At 37.4% G+C, this 14,146-nt stretch overlaps 1 protein-coding gene and 1 long non-coding RNA gene across 2 annotated transcripts in view; both read left to right on the top strand.

Moving 5' to 3' along the window:
* LOC107703676 (B-cell receptor CD22-like) overlaps nt 1–14,146 on the top strand; it is a 74,927-nt gene that overhangs the window by 35,373 nt on the left and 25,408 nt on the right. The window contains exons 3-4 of the mRNA XM_016506400.1: nt 6,853–7,107; nt 9,461–9,715. Coding sequence (XP_016361886.1) covers nt 6,853–7,107; nt 9,461–9,715 — 510 coding nt within the window. The remainder of the gene's footprint in view (nt 1–6,852; nt 7,108–9,460; nt 9,716–14,146) is intronic.
* On the top strand, nt 1,318–2,871 carry LOC107703778 (uncharacterized). Its single transcript, XR_001635856.1, has 2 exons — nt 1,318–1,457; nt 2,637–2,871. It is a non-coding gene; the product is annotated as an uncharacterized LOC107703778 (long non-coding RNA).

The raw sequence follows: 14,146 nt of genomic DNA, 5'->3' as shown, positions 1-14,146 counted from the left end.
GACAGATGGCCTTAACGTAACGCAGTGCTGCTTGAGCAATAGGAAGCTATACACTAACGTTGTAATTTAATCTGAGGGCTTTTCTATTTAAAAGCTTTACAGCATTTTCCAGATTCACATCACTCATTTTATACCCTGACCTACTAAACAAAATTGTAACTATGCATTTTCAAATCGGAATCGATCCATATATCAACATATCAACGTTTGCTATCCTGTCTTAACTTTCCCTTTAAGTGATCAGTTTCAGTTCACCTAAAAATTTAAATTGTATCATTCTCATCCTCTCCAAGCCATATGAGTTTCTTCAGTTGAGCACTAAAGAAGATTTTGACGAATGTTAGTAACCAAACAGTTGCTAGTAGCCATTGATTACCTTAGTATGGAAAAAAAAATACCATGCAAGTCAATGGCTACATTATTTGAATATTTCATAATGAGAGGGGCGTTTATGCTGTCAAACTCATCGTTAATAAAATGAATCTGAGTTCTGCCCTTTAGTAAGTCAATCACTCAATCAACTGTTCACAGAAGCACTTTTGAGCGAATCATGTGACGATTACTGTCTAGATATCCAGCAGGGGGTGACATACATTTGCTCTAGAACAGGGGTTCTCAAACCTCTCCATGAAGTACCCACAGCACTGCACGTTTTGTATGTCTCCCTATATCTGACACACCCACTTCAGGTCTTGCAGTCACCACTAATGAGCTGATGAGTTGAATCAGGTGTGATAGATGAGGGAGACATACAAAATGTGCAGGGTGGGGGGTACTCCAGCACAGGTTTGAGAACCACTGCTCTAGAAAAATAAAAAATAAAATCTGCTATTTATAAATGAAAACACCAGTGAACATGAATTTCTTTATTTTATTTCTTCATTATTCTTAAGTAAATTTATTTGAAATGAACATCTTATAACACACCTCTGCTGTACATGTTGACGTCCTTCAGGCTGGATCAAGTCAGTGATGGAGGTCAAGCTACTCTATATTATTTACAAAGAAGCCATTTACTGTGTTTTTAATTCCAAACAAATCTTCTGTCTCTCAACAGAGAGATTGACAATGACATGTCAGCATACATAAAATTCCTGCACCACAACCCTGACGAGAAATATGTCACAGACTGAGTAATTTACAGTATTGATGACGCAACTGTGTGTGTGTCAGACTTTTGGACCTGTTTTGCCTTATTTGGTCATGTTCCTGTCCTCGTTTAGTTTGATTATGTTCCATTGATGTCACCTGTGTTCCCCTAATTGCCCTGCGTCCTTATATATGAAATAAATGCACATCTGTGAATGTCCATCTTGTTTTGACGTACTTGAATCAAGCCATTTTAAGGGGTCAAGCTACTCCTTAGTTATTTAGAAAGAAGCAATTTATTACCTATGCTTTCATACGTCAAATTCCTGCACCACAACCCTGAGGAGAAAATGTCACAGATTGCTTTAGTGAGTAATTTACAGTAGTTGAGGATGAAAGTGTGTGTGTGCGTGTGTGCGTGCGTGTGTGTGTGTGTGCGTGTGTGTGCGCGTGTGTGCGTGTGCGCGTGTGTGCGTGTGTGTGTGTGTGTGTGCGCGCGCGCATACAGGTTGGGCAGACACATATATTATGCAGGTGTTAGTCATGTGAGATCAGTCGATTGGCTGGAAACGCCTGCTTAGAAGCCCTTAAATACAAGCTGCATTCAGATCGATAACAGGTTTAGGATTTGAGGACCTTACCAAATCAGGTCAGCTCTTGGTCAAACTGATCACTCAAACCTGCTAGAGAAGCAATGGGTTCTAAGAACAGCAAAGGAGTGTGCAAGAACTGTAAGAGCAACTACAATTATAAACAAAAAAAGCGTAATCGTCAAAATCGCACACTTGTCAATGTTTATAAAATGAGTACAGAAATGGGTGGTTTTCAACCCGGTGATATTAACTTAACTTATGAATGCTGTGATGGTTCTGGAACCGTTGATCCTACGGGAGGAGTCTGCTATGTAGATTATGGATATGGTCTGGGAGGCTGTGCAGATGTAACTGGTCTGGGAGGCTATAATTATTTGGGAGGCATGGATTTTACTGGAGGCCTAAATGGTTTAGGAGGCTGTACAGACTTCAGCGGTCTGGGTGGCTTTGATTTCTCTGGAGGCTGCAATGATTTTGGAGGCTTCGGTGATATGGGAGGCTTTGACTTTGGTTTTTAAATTAGTTCAGGCAGGTGAGTAACATGTGTTTGATTACCATTGAATGGACTGCTTTCTAATATATATATATATATACAGTATATATACAAAATGTGTCAAACAAGCTTAGCTTTGATTTAAAATGATCTACTGACACTTGCTACTCATGCCATTTAGTACATTTATTTATTTGAAAATATCTTGAATTAAGTTAATTTTTCACAGCCCATTGAAATAAACATCATTGCATGTCATTACATTGATTTCAATAAGAAAACAATTTTCTGATGAAGAAAAATATATAATTAAAAAAAATAGTTTGTAAGTCAATTTTTAAGACAGGTAATGTAAGAATGTTAAAATATTTATACTTGAGAACAAGGCAAAACTGTATTTTTCAGTGCATTTGGAGGCATGACAAACATTTAATTCTATACTGAATCTTTTTTGTCTCAAGTGCATAAATGGATTTGGAGACGCTGCAGCGCTCAGGACAGCTTTCGGATCCAGTGAAGAGCATCATCCAACACAAAGCCAACAGCACTGCAATCAACAATAACCATCAGGACATCTTTAGTGCCATTATGGATATTAAACATCATCAAGACAATGTTATCTGTGCAATCAAATACAGTTCCAGCCAAAAGACCAATGTCAACGGAATAATTTAATTAAATGAGGAAATACTTTAACCTGTGTCTGATTTTAAATATAGATTGAGTGTGAAAGAACTAATCTAAATAATAATAATAATACATTGAGGTAAGCTGGTTGTTGTTGTTTTTTTAAGTTTTGTAAGGTAAGCGTTTCCCAAAAATGAAGACCTGAAAACAAGTCTGACAACATTTGTGAGCCTCTTTCTGAAGGTTTGATGATATGCCATGAGACAAATGTCTAGTGCTTTGCCTTTGACTCAGATTCTCACTTTGTTAAGAGGTTTTGAAGTCACTGTGTTGAAAACTAATGACAGATTGTAAAGATTCAGTCATGTTAGACTTTGCACTCTATTCACCTCCATCCATGTGACTTTTGGGCAAAGAAAACAAACTCAAAGCTGCCGGGAAAGTGAAGTGGTTTAAGAAAAATGGAAATTCTTCTCATTCTTTTTTAAATTGTGTTCTTACAAGTTATGTTTATGTTGCAGTACATATTGTTGAAATATACTGTGCATGCTATAAAAGCCAAAGAGGGAGTAAACAGGGAACGAGTGTATGATATTACCACTGTCTTCTGATTTTGATTAAAAATGTGAACTTTGATGTGCTTACTATATGCTTAGTAGAGATATACGAGTTAAAACAATCATAAATAAGTTAACATGTAACCTTGTTATTTTTATTCATTTCTTGACATAATTGTTTGGTTTTTAACTTTGGTAGTTGTCTCCTGCTAATAAAACATTCATGAAGTGATTAGTGGTGTCTTGGATTTGATGCCATCTCCAATTTAAGTCAGATAGTTATTTCTATGAGACTAATAAACTATTAAAATTCACTATATGATGTACTGTACATTTTGTAGTTTCTTGAATTCTCACATCTTGTTATTGAAACCAGTTCTGTAATCAGAAACCATCTGAGTCTGTGAACATTTCTGAAATACACTGGGGAGATTATTTTTTTCTTCAGGCTCCTCACCTTTCGCTCTAATAACAGATTTGATGGGATTTACATTTTAAAAAAATATGTATGTTCATGTCGCAAGCCATTTTTTATTTGCATAGCATGTTTTACAATCATTGTTGTTTCAAAAGCAGGTTTACAGAAAATCATGTCTTAAAGGAGACTGAGTTGAAATTAAACTTTGAAATGAAATTTTTAGCAACATACAATGCCAGTGAATGGTCCCCAAAACTTTGATGCTCCAAACATTGCATAACACTGCATAAATGTAAGTCATACTATTCCAGGTGTTTAATTATTCTCTTCTGTAGCAACATTATTATTTTGGCAGAGAACAAAACTAAATAAATATGAGTCATTTTTTCACTATAAATATTGATTGTTTGTTCAGATCGACAGGAAGATGCTGCATTGAGAGGCGGAGCACAAATAAACCAATCCTGAGCTCCGTGGGCGGAGCCACACATGATTAACAGGGATCACTGATTAAAAATCAAAGTCAAAACACCTGAAGTGATGTTTTTTAAATCATATGTGTGTGTTTTAACCTCAATTAAGAATACAAGGGTAATTCAAATGAAAAAATTCAAATGACTCAATGTCATTGGCTTTTTTTTTTTTATTCATTATTTGAATATCAATTCTGATTGGCCGGTTTTGTAATGAGATGAGTTTATGGTGTCAGATCATGAATATTTTTGGCCCATTTTTTCAGAAGACAGTTTTAGATGTGGGCTGCATGCACTTTCCTCGGCTGCGTTCCACTTCACTTTTAGTCACACATTCACAAACGTCCCTAAGCACTTCCCCTTTGGGAAATTCCCGCTGCCATTTTGAAATGCGTTCTACTTCATGAAGTAGACGAGGGAAGTGTATAAGGACAGACACAGACCATCGCCCCCTTGAATCTAACCATCTGTAAAACAAAATGTAAATAACAAATCAACTCCATAGCATATTCTAAGTAATCAAGGGCTTAGGATGTTCCAATACAGCCCATTGCAAGGGTTCAGCCAGTAGTGGGCACTCGTGCAATGTAGTCTAATCAAAGACGTACATCTGAGTAAACGAGACGGAGGGAAGTTAGCGAGTGAAGGGCATACAAAACGAACTGGAACTCAGCCCTCGATAACTTCCCTCCATCTCGTTAACTCGGATGTACGTCACTGATTATGTTGCACGAGTGCCCACTACTGGCTGAACCCTTGCAATGGGCTGAATTGGAACATCCTAAGCCCTGGATCACTTGGAATCTGCTATGGAGTTGATTTGTTATTTACATTTCTTCCTTTAAGAATTTGTTTGATGCAGCATCCTATATGTATATGAGAGTGTGTCTAAAAGTGGAACGCTGCCATGGTAGAGGTTTATGTGACTTTATTAGCACATGAAAGATCTCAGAGCTATAGACATTAAATAAAAGCTACACAACTCACATTTGGATGTCACTGAGTCTTTAAATCAACATTGATTATCTTGATAGTCTTAAATGTCGTGTGTTTGTTATTTGATAGTGCAGCATGTGGTTCATTGCTGATTTCTTTGCTCTGTTTTCACACTTCTGTCTCTGTGTGTTTATTTGTGCAACATCCTCCATCTAAACTGATGAAGTCATTCACTGTGGATTCAAGCACTTCCTTATTTCTCAACATATTCCTGCTTTTAAATCATAATTGATCATTTTATCCTGAACTACTGAACAAAATCATAACAGTGCAGCTTCACAATGAACAGTGTATCATTTTATGGGGTCAAAGTCCTCAATATTACAAGCTTCTGTTATTCTGTCTTTGTGTTTCCTTTAAGTGATCAGTTTAATTTGTGAACATCTCATATGTGTTTGTACAAATCCTCAAAATATTACCAGAGGTCACCATCTCCTGCTCCTGACATCAACACTGATGTGCATTTTAGTCCAGTAATGTTGTTCACTTGTTGAGGGAGGGACACTGATATTTCCACTGCTGGGTATAAAACAGTGTTAACCACAAATAGTCTGTCTACAAGTGTATGTGTTAAAAGAGTCAGTCATTTAGCTGCTGCTGATCTGATGAGCTTCAACACGGTAAGACAAACACACTCGTACTTTAATGAAAACTGATGATTATTGCTCATATAACATACGTGTCTTAACGTGATAATCGTTAAGAATAGGTTGATGTACATACAGCACAAGTTATGATTATAAGTGCTGATTAATGCTGTATTATAGATATATTTGACGCTGATGTCGGTCAGAATGGCTCCTCGTCTTCCTCTGATCTTTCTGCTCATGATTCACGGTGAGTCTCTGTTACATTCACATCACAAACACTCTGATGACTTTATTTAAGGCCTCACAATGAGCGGCTGATGAGCACTTTCTTCTGTCCTGTTCTCACATATTTCCTTTTAAACAGGAAGTTAAGGTGAGAAACGTCAAAGTGCTTGTGCCTTTTATAAATATCCAGTAGTCTTCTGTTATTTGCTAGTCAGTGTCATGTGGTTTAGGAGGGACGTGCTCATTGTTCAGAGCATCTGATTGGACCAAAAATCTGTCTAACACTAGAATATTTCTGGCTCATGATCTCAGAAGTGAATATGTTAAATATGTATTGAGTTCAGTAGCACATAGATGAGCTCACATCTGGTAAACGTGAACTAAAAGCCACATTTTGATGTCATTGGGTATTTAATAAATCAACTTTGATTATTTTTTTAGTCTTGTTTTTCATTATTTGATAGTGCAGCATGTTCTTTTCATGTTCTTTTTCACTCTTTTGTCTCTGTGCTTTTACTTCTGCTTTTCTGCTACTGATGATGCACTTCACATCATTAATAGATTCTGAGAAACTTAGCTTATAGTTCTTCTAACAAGTTGCTGTTTTAAAGTATTAAAAAAGTGTCATCTGTTTGTAGTCCATTATAATTGATAAAACAACATTTTCATCCTGTTGAATTCTGTGTTTCAGGGGTTTCTGGTGCTGTGAGTACAGATTAATTTGTTCTTTAAAAACCTGGAAATTGTGTTTGAATGAGATGATATAAGGATTTAATATGTATCCTTTATAGATGTACCAAAGAATGTTTCAGTGTCCATCAGTCCATCTGGTGTAATAGTGGAGGGCGATTCAGTGACTCTGAGCTGCAGCAGTGATTCAAACCCTCCTGCAGAAATCAGCTGGTTTAAAGGAGGAAAGTTTGTAGGATCTGGAAGAATCTACAGCATCTCAAAGATCAGCTCTGATCACAGTGGAGAATACAAGTGCAAGTCCAGAAATGAACATGGAGAGAAATACTCTGATGCTGTGACTTTAAACGTCATGTGTGAGTTATGCATCATATTCTATATTTTAACCACACACACCTGCTTTTTTCATTATTTGTCTGTATATTTTGTGGTATCTAGTCCTGTTAAACATACGGTGTGTATTTTTGTCTGTATTTCAGCAGTCAGGTGTTTCTCATCAGTAGCTCTAGCTGGTGTTGCTGCTGTCGGTGTTTTACTCGGTGGAGCATCCGGTGCTTTCGTGATGTACATTTGGTAAGACGTTCCTTTCAGAAATAACTGCTGTATGTTTGCAGTGTTAAAATATACTTGTTTACCACGCATGCATGTATAACAGTTCAAAACTGCAGTTATTCCAGTAAGGGATGTGTGTGATTTCGTAAAGTTATGTTTATTAATGAATTTGTGAACATTTCTAAACAACATTTGTAGTGGCAAAGACTCCTGTTTGTCTACCACATGGGAAACGCCATTGACCAGTGTTTAACTCGTGCTTCCTCTTCAGTAAAATCCACAAAGTTGCTGGCACTCCGACATAACACCATTATATGCCGATGGTGCCACCTCCTATAGAGGACTCGAACACACAAACACACAAGACAACCAGACGAAACAACACTTAATCCAAAATATTTAAAATAAACTCAATATAGACGGTAATATGGCTCCTACAACAATGTTGTAGAAACACATGGTTGATCAGTCACCGATTGAATCGAGGGTAAAGGTCCTCCAACATCACAGCAGATCAGGACATGTAATATACAGTGTATATATATATATATATATATATGAAACTCTTTAAATATGCTGTTTATTCATCTTTCTTCTGACAGTCTTACTAAAAGGATGAACAGAAGATCTGCTATGAAGGCGTCTGCGGTGAGATGATCACAGTTATTTACAGTGTTTTTCTGCATGCAGAGATGTTTCCTACAGCCGCTATGAGCCGTACAGAGATATGAAGCGTATAGGACACCTGATTCTATAGTTCTGGATCCAGTAAACAGTTCATCTAAATATTAAAGTCAGTGCAGTTACTCTATCAGATTTTAAACATGAACTCATCTCCTTCTGTCGCTGTAGATGTCTGATCCCAGTGAAGACACATATACAGCTCTTGAGCTCAAGTCCACGACCTCTGACCTGTACGACACACTCACGGTAAGTGAGACGTCAAAGTCAGATCATCATCACAGATGATCACATGACCGATCTCTCGCTGTCTTCCACACAGACCGTTCGTCCCAGACCTCCTGAAGACTCTTGATCCTAAACATGAGAATCCATCAGTAAGTGTCTGAACTGCAGCTCCTCTCCATATAATCAATACAACTCTCTTCAGTTCTAGTTTGATTGTTTTATGAAGCTTGTGGAAGGTTTATAATGTTGTTGATGAACTTCAGTCAGTCGTTCTTCTTCTTGTTGTTTCTTCAGATCAACAGGAAGATGCTGCAGTGAGAGGCGGAGCACAAAGGAACCAATCCTGAGCTCTGTGGGCGGAGCCACATATGATTGATAGCTGTCATTAGTGAAGAGTTGAAGCGTTTTATTTATGAAAGATGATGTAACAGTGAAATTAAATGAGTGTTATTGTATAGAAATAGAAATGTTAAAGTGAAGTCAGCTCACTGTTTTAACATTTTAAAATATCTTGTCCTGCGATATTTTAAGTGTGCATCTTCACAATGGACAATGTATTGTTTTTTTGGTCTGAATATTATCAGCTTCAGTTTTCTGTCTGTGTTGCTGTAACTTTCCCTTTAAGTGATCAGTTTTATTTGTGATCTTCTCATGTGTTTGTTCAAATCCTCAAACTAGCACCAGAGGTCAGCATCTCTGCTCCTGACATCAACACTGATGTGCATCAGCTGTCAATCACTATTATTCATCTTCATGTGTATGGTGTTTTATACTGTACTGTGATTAAAGTCCTTCATATGTTTGTTTTATAATTCTGAACGCAGCCATTCAACATCTCCTCTAGTTTCTTCAGTCTCTGTTTGCTTTGTCTTCTTACATCATTATTATTTTAATGTTTACTTGTATATTTCCTGCTTCAGGATGCATTTTTATTAAGAACATTTAAATGACATTTAGATGCCTCATTTGAATATCAGTTGTGATTGGTCAGTTTCGTAATGAGAGGAGTTTATGCTTGTCAGCCTCCTCTGGTTTCCTGAAGTCATTCAAACTCATTTGGGCTTCAGCAAATGAAAGAAAAGTGAAATAAAAATATGCCTTTCTGCACAAGTTCTGCACTTAAGTAAGTAAAAGACGCCTGCTGCTCATCTCACTGTCACGTGTGAGTACAGATTAATTTGTTCTTTAAAAACCTGGAAATTGTGTTTGAATGAGATGATATAAGGATTTAATATGTATCCTTTATAGATGTACCAAAGAATGTTTCAGTGTCCATCAGTCCATCTGGTGTAATAGTGGAGGGCGATTCAGTGACTCTGAGCTGCAGCAGTGATTCAAACCCTCCTGCAGAAATCAGCTGGTTTAAAGGAGGAAAGTTTGTAGGATCTGGAAGAATCTACAGCATCTCAAAGATCAGCTCTGATCACAGTGGAGAATACAAGTGCAAGTCCAGAAATAAACATGGAGAGAAATACTCTGATGCTGTGACTTTAAACGTCATGTGTGAGTTATGCATCATATTCTATATTTTAACCACACACACCTGCTTTTTTCATTATTTGTCTGTATATTTTGGTCTGGTTTCACTTCCTCCATCTAAACTGAAGAATTAATTCACACTGAGATCGTTTATCAGATGGTGAATTGTCTTTGTGTAAACATTTGCCCCCGTTTCAGACTAAAATGTAAGTCTGAGCTGTTTCAACTGAAAGAAACTTGCACAGACTGATCTTAAAGTATGTCAGTGCCATTGTTTTGTCTCAAGATGCACACCAGTAATGTTTTTTCTAAGCCTCGTTTATGAACATTTCTTAAATGTCCTAATTGAACTATGGCCTAATCCTGATTTAGTCTAAGCCCTGTCTGTGAAACCAGGCCATAATGTTAAAATTAAGTCATCAGAGCAAAACACCTGAAGTGATGTTCGGTGGTGGATACAAGCGCTTTCCTATTTTACAGCGTAGTCCTGCTATTAAATCATAATTGATCATTTTACCCTGAACTTCTGAACTAAATCATAATTGTGCAGCTTCACAGTGGAAAATGTATAATTTCATGGTCTCAAAGTGCTCAATATTATCAGCTTCTGATAACTAAGCACTATTTTTCTGTAGTTTTAGTCCAGTAATGTTGTCCTCTTGTTGAGGGAGGGACACTGATATTTCTGTAACTGTGTAAAAAAACAAAACAACAAAAAAAATGTGTTAACCACGCAAAGCCAGTGAAGCTAAAGTGCATGTGTTAAAAGAGTCAGTCATTTAGCTGCTGTTGATCTGATGAGCTTCAACACGGTAAGACAAACACACTCTGATGATTATTGCTCATATAACATACACTGTAAAAAAATATTGTGATTTTAACAGTAAACGACTGTAAAATGCTACAGTAAAAACCTGTTAACTGGTTAACAGTAAGTTTCCATACTATATTCGGTGAATAAATGTAATTACATTTAATGTGATTTCACAGTAAACTACTGTTAAAAATACGTTTTTTGGAAGTGAAAAAGAAAAAGTAATTGCATAATTTACAGTGAAAAAACGTAAATTGACACTCCCAGAATTCCCTGGAAGACCCTTCAAATTTGATGTTTTTTTGTTGAAATAACATGTTTCCTCTTAGTCTTATCAGTTGTGTACACTAGGGTTTAATCTTACATCTAATGTTGTTAAATTAATGTTTATTGCATTATTTCAGTATCGTGTGTCACCATGATGGGGTTTAGTGTTTGTGTGAGTGACACTGTGCACCTTCTATATTTTTTATATATTGTCCTTCTCAGCTCGTAGAAAAGCTGTTTTTGTGATGAGTTTTGGTTCATCATGTGACTTTCTCATCACCACCACGTTTTTGTTTTTTTACGGTGAAGTTCTGGCAACCACAACTGCTGGTATTTTACCATAAATGTCACAGTTTTTTTTTACAGTGTACATGTCTTAACATGAGAATTGTTAGGAATAGGGTGATATACATGTACTGTTGATGAGTGTATAGGTGCTGATTAATGCTGTATTATAGATATATTTGATGCTGATGTCGGTCAGAATGGCTCCTCGTCTTCCTCTGATCTTTCTGCTCATGATTCACGGTGAGTCTCTGTTACATTCACATCACAAACACTCTGATGACTTTATTTAAGGCCTCACAATGAGCGGCCTGCTGTTGATCTGATGAGCTTCAACACGGTAAGACAAACACATTAGTACTTTAATGAAAACTGATTACTGTAGATGAAGCTCTTGTAACACATGATTCCTGACATAATTTTATTATCAAAGACCTGATAATGAGTGATTATGAGCAGTTTTCTGTGCGATGTTGATGAAACAGGAAGATTAGATATCATTGGGCTTGTCCATTTTATGAATATCCAGTAGTTCTTCATTACGTCACAGTCTTGAATATGATTGGCTGATTTCTTACTTGTTAGTCAGAGTGAGGCGGTTTAGGGGAGGGACTTTCTCACTCTTCAGAGCATCTGATTGGACAAGCGTATCACCAGATCATGAATATTTTTGGCCCTTTTTCTCAGAAGACAGTGTGTAGATATGATAGAGGATTATGTGTCAAAGGTCTTTATTAGAATATAGAAGATCTCAGAGCTGATAGACATGAACTATATGCCATAAAACTCACTGACCTCTTTAGTCTGGTTTCACTTCCTCCATCTAAACTGAAGAATTAATTCACACTGAGATCGTTTATCAGATGGTGAATTGTCTTTGTGTAAACATTTGCCCCCGTTGCGGCTGATGAGCACTTTCTTCTGTCCTGTTCTCACATATTTCCTTTTAAACAGTAAGTTTATGTGAGAAACGTCAAAGTGTCTTCTGTGTCTTCTATCCAGTAGTCTTCTGTTATTTGCTAGTCAGTGTCATGTGGTTTAGGAGGGACGTGCTCATTGTTCAGAGCATCTGATTGGACCAAAAATCTGTCTAACACTAGAATATTTTTGGCTCATGTTCTCAGAAGTGAATATGTATATGTTAAATATTTACAGCTGATTTCCTGGTTCTCTTTTCACTCCTTTTTCTCTGTGCTTTTATTTCTGCTTTTCTGCAACACCCTTCATAAAAGCAGATGATGAACTTCACAATTTATCACTCATTAGATTATGAGAAAATTCGCTTATATTTCCTTGTAATGAGTTGCTGTTTTCAATGAAAAAGTATCATCATGTGTTCATGTTCTGTTGTACCTGATAAAACATCATTTTCATCCTGTTGAATTCTGTGTTTCAGGGGTTTCTGGTGCTGGTTGGGATGTGAGTTACAGACATTCACACATCTGTGCACTAAAGAACTCATCAGTGATAATGAGCTGCACTTATACATACCCTACTGGATATAAGATCATGAAAGTGTTCTGGACCAAAAACCCTGTAATGGGTGAAGAGCCTCCAGATCTGTCTAAGGATCCTGAATACAGTCAGAGGCTTCAGTATCTGGGAGACAAACAGCAGAACTGCTCCATCAGACTGAGTCATGTGACACAGAAGGACGAACACAAGTACTGTTTCAGATTCATCACTGATCAACCTGATGGAAAATGGACTGGTTATCCAGGAGTGACTCTTACTGTGACAGGTGACTTTCATGAGGCTGAGCTCTTCTTCTGTGCATTATGTTGAATAATAATCAGTGTATGACAGCAGCACTAGATATAATGTGTGTGTTGTGTTCAGATCTTCAGGTGGAGGCTCCTGAGAGAGTGACAGAGGGTCATAATGTCAGTCTGACATGTAAAAGCAGCTGCACTCTGACTGACAGAGCAACATTCATCTGGTACAGAAACTCACAGCCATTAACTGAGAGAAGAGACGGAAACAATCAACTCCTGCTGCAGTCAGTCAGAAGAGAGGATGCAGGCAGATACAGCTGTGCTCTACATGGACACAGTTACACATCACGTGATGTGCAGCTGAATGTCAGATGTGAGTATATTCTTTAAAGGTTCGCTTCACTCGTCCCTCCTTTTCTTTAAAACAGCATAAATCAGGTTTATAAGTGACACGTACAATGGAAGTAAACAGGGCCGATCCCTAAACATTCAAAATACTCATTATTTAAATAGTACATCCACAAGATGTGAAAACAAATGTGTTAACATGATTTTAGTTTGAAAGAATGCTTTAAAAATGTATACAAAATTGTACAACTTCGTTGCTTCCCATAACAATGCAAAGGAGCTGTCACATTTACCGTTGGTCTGTGAAATTCCGTGGGTGAAATCACAGCAACGTCCCCAGTGTTAAATTAACAGTGTTAGTGTTAACAGACCATTAAACTGGGTAACATAGGACTCTGGGAACATGGGTAAGCTCCCATCTGTGATTATATTGCCCGTGTGTTGTAAAAAACAGATTAAACACATTACAGACAGACCCCAAAGCGGAGGCATTGTAAAATTTTGAGCAGCACTGAGTGAAGTTCTGTCATTGTAGTGGATGTTCACGAGGGAGGGGATTTCATGTGAGGGAGAAAAAGTTCCCAGCACAGATTTCACTCTTTTTTTTTTTTTTTTGATCACGTGTATTTGCTGCGCTGACCAACACCTGCACGTGTTTTTGCATCAAAAATTTTGGCAGCACTTAAGCCCTGAAATGACTGCAAAAATAATGATTTAAGCAATAAAGTCAGTCTGGTTAGTAATAAGTGAAGCTGCTGCGGCTGTTTGTGGAGTGGTTTATTCCTCCTCTGCTGAGGTCTTGAGAGATGTAATGTGCTTTATTTCAGTTGATTTCATCTAAAGGCCCGTTCACACGGGATACAAAAGTATCGGTATCGGGCGAGTACTGGAAAAAGTGGTATCGGTGCATGCCTACTTAAGGCTGTGGCTGAAGTCAGTTGTAGTTATTGTGTTTCTCTTTTCTTCAGTGATTCTGCTTGTTAACAGCAGCTGTTCATCACTAATGCTCAATCAGCACTTAATTAA

This window comes from Sinocyclocheilus anshuiensis, unplaced genomic scaffold (assembly GCF_001515605.1).
Source record: "Sinocyclocheilus anshuiensis isolate Anshui unplaced genomic scaffold, SAMN03320099.WGS_v1.1 scaffold274, whole genome shotgun sequence".
In the NCBI taxonomy this organism is placed as follows: domain Eukaryota; kingdom Metazoa; phylum Chordata; class Actinopteri; order Cypriniformes; family Cyprinidae; genus Sinocyclocheilus; species Sinocyclocheilus anshuiensis.
The sequence above is the reverse complement of the archived record's forward strand: the minus strand, read 5'-3'. Positions and strand labels throughout refer to the sequence as shown.